Genomic DNA, 8,369 nt, shown 5'->3' with positions numbered 1-8,369 from the left:
TGAGAAAGATAGGAGAGAGAGAAAGAAGCAGACCACTCTGGTACATGTGCTGCCAGGGACTGAACTCAGGACCTCATGCTTGAGAGTCCAGTGCCTTAGCCACTGCGTCACCTCCCGGACCAGTCTTTTGTTTCTTGTGGCCTTTTGGTGCCTTGTGCAGGCAAGGCATACTGCTACTGCTCTGACCAGTAGACAGATAGAAGATAAAATAGATATATAAATGAAATTAAAAGAAAAAGAAAGAAATGGAGAAAGAAAGGAAGGGAGGAAAGAGAAAAGGAAGAGTGAGAAAGGGGAATAGAGATTTGAATGGTCCAGGAGGTGGTGCAGTAGCTAAGGCACTAGATTCTCAAGCATGAGGTCCTGAGTTTAATACCATGAAGCACATATGCCAGAGTCATATCTGGTTCTTTCTCTCCTCCTACCTTTCTCATTAATTAATTAAATCTTAAAAAAGAAAAAAAAAAAAAAAGAGAGATTTGACAACACTAGATTTTCTTCCAGAACCAACACAATACTCTCCAGAGGTGTCATGGCTTGACCCTGGTGAGGCAGACACCTCATCTAGTGATCTATCTCTCTGCTCCTTGGGTTCCATTTCTTTTCCTCCTTCCTTGCTTTTCTGCCTTCTTACAGTGACAGGGACTCGTGCATATATGACTTCATTGCTGCTGATCTGACTTTTTAATTCAGACAGACAGACAGAGGGAGAACCACCCACCACTGGACACTGGAGAGTCCCCTGGTGTGATGGCACTCTGCCGCAGCACTCATACTAAGGTACACCATCTAACTACATTTCTTATCGATACAAACCATTTGCTGAGCCAAATTATCTTCACTGATTGTCTTGTGAGCTATTTTTCATCACTCTGTGCTTCTTTGGAGGGGCCCTAGTCTGTTGGGCCACCATAGTCTCAGTACCAAACACCACGCTGCTTAACAAACATAAAGAAGCCTGGTGACAGAAGACAGGAAGGAGAACCATCACAACTCTTAACAAAGGTCAGGATTTTTTAGGGAAGTATGAGGCACAACTGACTCCAAATAACTCTTAAATGTGGCTTTAAACTCAACCCATGAAAGCAGTATGGGGCAGCTACAAGGGTTCACAAGTAGACAAGAGGAATAAAGTACATACACAACTCCTCATCAGTAAGAAAAAAAAAAGTAATTCAGCTGCCCTAGGATCAGTAAATGGGGGTTGGAACAGAAAAAAAGAATAAATTTAGGAATAATCTGAAAACTCAGGGTGAGAGGAAACAAACTATGTCAAGTTAAAAAGGCAAGTCAAAATATTAATTTTAAATTTTTATTAGTAAAAAGTCTTAAAACAAATAAAATTGAACATCACCATTAAACATTGTCCACATACCCTCTCCTTCCTTTAGAAAACAGAGACTTTGACAAAGTTTCTTGACTACAACAATCCCCCCAGTCAAGCAATCCTGCTTTCTAAGTAGTCCTGCGTGTGTCCTGATGTGAAGTCCCACACCATAGGAAGGGCCCAGGCTCATGGATGACTCCTGCACCTCTAGCAGCCAAAGGATGAGGAGAGCATAACTTTTCCCTCAGGGAGTCAGTCTGATTCAGTGTGTCCCTCACTTCTCAAGAGGGTCTGTGTTCTTCTCAGAAGATTTAATTGCAAGGGATTCTGGGAGTGCTATAGGGACAGAAGAGGGCAGAAAATAGTCTTTGCCTGTCAACACTTTGCACTGAGGAGGGAGAGAAATAAAAAGGACAGAGGAGGGAAATCCTTCAATTTGAGTCAGGTGTCTTGGAATGCTGCTGCAGGTCCAATCTCACCCGGGATATCAACAAACCTCAGCTGAAGTCTGCATTAGAGCAGTTCTATGTGGAGGAGGAAGAGGAAGAGGAGCCAGAGTCAGAATCCTCACTGCTGGAGTCTGAGGCCTCACTGCTTTCCTCCTCTGTCCATTGCTCTTTATTTACTACTTCTCCCCTGGGGGCATGAGTACCATCCCCAGTAACATCTGATGAGCCCCTACTCTCTGTAGCCTTCTGCTCTCAAAGCCCCTCCTCAGGGGTCCTTGCTGCTGGGGGCTGCAGGTCTGGAGGTGGGATCTTCGGAGGTGGGCCGCCCTTCAAGCCCCTAGGCTTTCCTTTTCCACAAGATGACTCTTTGTAGGCAGCATATTCTTCAGGGGAGAGACTGCGCAGCCAGAGATCCAGGCTCACCCAGTACTGCCTCTGTAGTTCCTCAGCCTCAGCATGGTACTGCTCCCTCTGGCTCTGTGGGACTCGACCCCAGCGTCTGCTGACCTCTACCATTCGCTCACTAAAGTGCATGCCCTTTAGCTCCCTGCTTGACCACATGTCCATGTGGAACTTATGGTATGCATTCATAGGGGGCTTCTGGGGCTCCCCAGGGAACCTCAGCTCCTTGGTGGAAGAGTGTTCAGGGGAAGAGTTCACTTCTGGTGCTTTCCTCAGAAACTTCTCTTGGGCTTTAGTGGGTCTCCTCTTGCCAGTGTGACGTTTCTTGGACTTCTGGAAGAGATAAGCGTTGTTCTCCTTGAAATGAGCCATTTTCTCCTCATACTCCTTTTTATCCTCCTGGAAACCTTGGATGTATTTCAGCTTCATCTGCTCTGGGAGCTCCTTGTATTTCTCAGAAAGGAGCTTGGTCAGTTCCTGATTGCTAAGTTTGGGGTACATTTGGGAGTACTGGTGTCTCTGCTCCTTAAAGAATCTGAGATAAGCAGTCAGCGGCTTCTTGGGCAAGTCAGGATGTCTTTTCCTTTTTACCATTTTGTAGGATTTTTCAGTACTTTCCTTAGCGTCCAAAACTAATTCTCTCATTGTACGATACTTTACCAAGTTATATGAGATCTGTAACCATTTGCATTTGCACATTTCTCCAGAAAAATCTTTAAAAGCTATTTTCTGCCAGTTCATCTTTGACTGGGTTGTTTTGAATGCTTGTTTGTCATTGGCTGGAATAATATCTTCTATGCGTTTCAGCAATTCCATAGTGTCCTCTCTGGACCAGTTGGCTTGGGTTTCATATGATGCCATTTCCAGGCTTCAGTTCACTGTAAACTTCGTAGCTATGAAATGCAACAGCAAGCGTTTAGAGTACTTCACTCCTCTCAGTGGTGGGGTAACCTCTTGACGCTTTGCAATACACGTTGTTTCAATATCTGAAGAGAAAGAGATGTTATTCTTTGCTGTATAAATATATAATCAAATCTAGATAGGAATATGTTTCTTACGTAAATTACTGTAATCATAAACACACAAATATACATACACAAACTCATGTATGCAAATGATATGCTGTGAAGAAACTATGTTTAATCTCTTTCAGGTGTTTCATTGTGTTCAACAATGAGAATTTATCTACAACAGGAGGAGAAATCATGAGCTGGTTATCATGGCAATATTTGCTGTTTTGAAAGCATTTTTTAAATTTTTACTTATTTATTCCCTTTATATTGCCCTTGTTTTTTTATCATTGTTGTAGCTATTATTGTTGTTGTTATTTATGTCATTGCTGTTAGACAGGACAGGGAGTAATTGAGAGAGGAGGAGAAGACAGAGAGGGAGAGAAAGATAGACACCTGCAGACCTGCTTCACTGTTTGTGTAGCAATTCCCATGCAAAGGGGATCCGGGGCTTGGAACCGAGTTCCTTGTGCCAGTTCTTGCACCTTGCACCATGTGAGCTTAACCCACTGTGCCACCTCCCAACTCCCATAAAGAATTTTATTTATTTATTTATTCATGAGAAATGATAGGAGAGAGAAAGAAGCAGACATCACTCCGGTACATGTGCTGTCGGGGATTGAACTCAGGACCTCATGCTTGAGTGTCCAATGCCTTATCCACTGTACCACCTCCCGGACCACCCATAAGGCATTTTTAAACATTTATTTTATTTGTTGCATATAAAAATTTCACATTAGACAGAGAGTCAGAGAATCACTATGGTATATGTCGTATTGGATTTGAACTAGGAACCTCATATCTTCATGTGCAATTCTACGTCTGTTGAGCCAATTCCACATCTACTCACTGTTTGATTATCTTACTCGTTTATTTAACTTATATATGATTTTTCTTATCCTTAGGAAATCATTTTCTGTCATTAGTTCTGATTCCTGAGGGTAATTGTGGGTAGCATTCTTAATTCTGCTATTATTTAATTTGTAAGAAGTAGCCTGGTACACTCAGCACAGAATATATTTGATGCCAAAGCTGCTGCTTCTCATGAGAACACAGAACTGCTATTTCTCTGTATGTTATTCTGCTCTCAAGAGAACACACAAGGCAGGTGTACAATTATCCTGTCAGGCATGCCTATATTAACTTGAGCCACTCTGCTCTTTGTCAAAGAGAAGCATGTTACTCAAACTATCTACACAGCCTTGGGCTTCTCAAAGTCCAGTGGTCTCCCTACTATTTCTGTTCTTCTGCTGATCATGAGGAATTTGTGTGCTCAGTCACCATGTGAGACCATGTTGCCTCCACAATATCAGTTTAGCTTCTAGAAACTACCATAGGCTATTTACAACTGTCAAGGTCTCATGGACTCAGAAGTGAATTAAATCCTTTTTTGGCTGCAACAAAAAAAACCCGAAAAATAGTGAGAGGGGGGAGAGAGAGAGAGAGATAAAGAGAGAATGAGAATCATGTTGGAACTTGCATCATTGGGGAGGTCGTACCCCAGATTTTATTTATTTATTTATTTGTTTGTTTATTTATTTATTCCAGAGTACTGCTCAGCTCTGCCTTATGCTGGTGCTGGGGATTGAACCTTGGACCTTATAGCCTGAACAATAAGACCACATCACAAATCTAAAGCTTTAGTTTTCAGAGTGGTTACATGGCCCCTTTACCCATTTCCAGGGGCTTGGTAATCCTATTGCATTTCTGTTGGTGCTTTAGTGGAAAACATGAACAGTCAGCTGGCCAGACAAAATATACAAAGAGAATTTAGTTGGTGAGGTACTCACCCATTTTACCATTTGTGAGGACCCAGGTTCAAGTCCCACCCTCCCACCCCTGCTTTCAGGGGGCAAACTATTGATGAAGATGTGTTCTAGGTGTCTTTTTTTCTTTCCTTTTCCCACTCTATCCTTTACATTTCAATTTCTCTGCCTCCATCAAAATGAATTTAAAAAACGGAGGGAAAAATAAGAAAAAGAAAGTCAGAAAGAGACAGAAAATATCACCAATAACAGGCACAGAGCCCTAGTGATAACCTGGTGACAGTAAAATAGAGAGATGGAGAGAGGGAGAAATAATGAAAAATGCACCTTGATGGGTAAAGAATTGGACTCTCAAGCAAGAGGTCTTAGATTCAGTCCCTGGTATCACAATCAAAATCATAATCTTGTCATTAATCATATCATAATCCTCCCATTAATCAACACATATAAAGAAATACATGAAGAGCAGTATTTTTAATAGCTTGTCTCATACCCCATGGAATACAACGTTGCAATAAAATAAGAGATGAAAGACAACTACCAGATAATTTCACTCATATGTGGAATCTAGAGATCTGATTTGAATAAACTTGCAAAAAAGAATACAAACAAAAGAGAAATAAGAAAAGACTTAAGAGGACTATGGTGGTTATTTTTGAGAGGTGCAAAGATGGGGAAACGGAACTTTTGTTGTGGGTGTGGTATGGAACTATATATATAATCTTACAATTTTGTAACGAACTATTAAAAACAAGAAATTATATGCAGACCCACTCAAAAGGCTAGACCAAGTAGATCAGAAACAACCAATAGCACAGCTATATACAAGATACTGGGTACTGTACAGCAAACCCTAACAGAAGGACTTTTCAAAGTTAACCCAATTACCAATTAATGTGATGATAACATTAACTATCCATTGTCTTTTGAACCCTAAGACAGCAGGAACCTCACGTCTCCACTATAGAGCCTCTACTTCCCCCAGTCCTGGAGCCCTTGGATAGGGCCCACTTTCCCGTATGCCTCTCCCAATCCATATCAAATAATATTGCATCTGCCGATCACAACCTAACCAACACAACGATTGCCACCTCAACATGCTTCACTTCAGACTGTGTCCAGAGAGTTCAAGTGTGGAATGACAACCCTTCAACTTCATTACTCAGGTGAGACCTTTCCTTTCATAGTATACTCTAATTCCATCCCAGGTAGTTCACTTTTTAACAAAGTCCCAAAACCTAGATATACACCAGTTTCTGTGAGAGAGAGCATTATGCTGTCTCCCCTACCCCCCTGCAGTCATTTTTATCAAAACTTACCTATAATTTTCCAAAATCAGGTGGCAGCCAGGAGGTCCCTCGGAGGGAAAATAGACAAACTGTGGCATGGGAAGACATTTGAAATGGAATCAGTTCTTAAGTCAGAAACAGAGGTAGAGGGAGTCTGGTGGTATTATGTCCTATTAAATAAAATAGAAAAAAAAAAACCTGCCCAGAACAGTGGATTTATAGTGTGACACACAGCAATAACCCTGTAGGGAATATATATATATATGGAGGGAGAGAGAGGTGGGGAGAGAGAGGAGTAGTATAGCAAGAGAGAACAACCTAACAAACCAGCATAACAAGCAATGTCTCTACTTTGAGAGAAAACAGTAGAAGTTATTTTTGTCCAAAAAGATTACTAACCTCTAGCTACTGATTTTTTTTTAAGTCTTGTTCAATAAGCAATTTGGTTAAATTAATTCAAAGGACCTAGCCCTTACCTTTTGTCAGCAGCAAATCTCTGGAAGACTCCAAAGTGCAGCCAGTTAGAAAGATTCTGGAGAATAAAGAAATCCTCACTTATAGTCTGAGATCACACCCTGATCCAATCATCTGCATGGTATTGGTAGATGGGATTAAGATTATGCAGATAAGAAAAAAAAAGGAAACAAACAAAAAAAAGATTATGCAGATAGGAAGCCCCACCTAACTGATGGTAGGGTATTAGTCTTTTCATATTATTTAGTCTTATTTCCATAAAACCACCTTTAGCTAGAAGCCACACTTTGAGCTTCCTATGTAATAAATGGACCTTTAATTTTTTTAATATTTATTTTCCCTTTTGTTGCCCTTATTGTTATTTTATTATTGTTGTAGTTAGTATTGTTATTGTTACTGATGTCATCATTGTTGGCTAGGACAGAGAGAAATGGAGAGAGGAAGGGAAAACAGAGAGGGGGAGAGAAAGATAGACACCTGCAGACCTGCTTCACCCCTTGTGAAGTGACTCCCCTGCCTGTGAGGAGCCTGGGGCTGGAACCAGGATCATTCTGCCAGACCCTGTGCTTTTCACCAGCCACATGCGTCTTACTCTCTGTGATACCTCCCGACCCCCCATAAATGGATTTTTAAAAAAATAAATGTACCCTGCAAAGGTGAAATTTATACTTGGTTTTATGAAATTATGTGTATTTTACCACTTTCTTTTGTAGAGAATAGTGGATTATGATATTGTAAGATCACAATATAAAGTACGGAACTACACCCAACACTAAAGTTCTGTGAAATTACAAGTATCCTTTTTTGTTTTCTTTGCCTCCAGAGTTATCTCTGGGGCTCTGTGCCTGCCTGCACTATGAATCCACTGCTCCTGGAGGCTATATTTTGCTTTTTTGTTGCCCTTGTTGTTTAGCATTGTTGTCATTATTATTGTTTTTATTGCTGTTGCTGTTGGCTAGGACAAAGAGAAATCAAGGGAAGAGGGGAAGTTAGAGAGGGGGAAAGATAGACACCTACAGACCTGCTTCACTGCCCATAAAGTGAACACTGCCCATAAAGTGAACACCTGCTGGTGGGGAGCAGGGCACTAGAACTGGGATATTTAAGTTGTTCCTTGAGCTTGGAGCCATGTGTGCTTAATCTGCTTTGCTATTGCCCTGACCCCTATAAGTATTTTTTTAAGGAAACTGTGGAACTTTTTTCATTCTGGTGTGTGTGGGGGGGCAAGTTGCACTTGAATCATATAAACCTGTATGTTAGAAACTACATTTTAGCTCTGACTGTCCAAGCCCTCTATAGTCACCATATTCACTGACCAGTCTAAATCTGCTTGTGTTCCCTCCTCAATATTTCTTTAGAAAGGTTATTATGTAGTCCAGTGATCAACCCAATGCAGGCTGCTCCAGCCCCACATCATGACATAATGTCTTTTAAAATAAAGACAAAATGAGTCTTATGACTGTTTCTTAGGTTGCTCTATTATGTAAATGTAATTGGCTTTTGCAATCTATCATTATTTATTATTTATTATTATTATTATTGCTATTTTTCCCCCAAAGCCCTACTCAGCTCAGGGCTAAGGTGAAGCAGGGAATGGGAAAATGGGACCTCAGAACCTCAGGCCTAACACTCTTTTCTGTTTTTTAACCTAG

The 8,369-nt window shown here is 40.9% G+C and overlaps 1 protein-coding gene across 1 annotated transcript; it reads right to left on the bottom strand.

Moving 5' to 3' along the window:
- Positions 1 to 2,028: 2,028 nt before the first annotated feature.
- On the bottom strand, positions 2,029 to 2,994 carry LOC103128288 (upstream-binding factor 1-like protein 1). Its single transcript, XM_007539145.2, has one exon. The coding sequence runs from the start codon at positions 2,992 to 2,994 to the stop codon at positions 2,029 to 2,031; it is 966 nt and encodes a 321-aa protein (XP_007539207.2).
- Positions 2,995 to 8,369: the final 5,375 nt, after the last annotated feature.

This window comes from Erinaceus europaeus, chromosome 9, assembly GCF_950295315.1.
Source record: "Erinaceus europaeus chromosome 9, mEriEur2.1, whole genome shotgun sequence".
NCBI lineage: Eukaryota > Metazoa > Chordata > Mammalia > Eulipotyphla > Erinaceidae > Erinaceus > Erinaceus europaeus.
The sequence above is the reverse complement of the archived record's forward strand: the minus strand, read 5'-3'. Positions and strand labels throughout refer to the sequence as shown.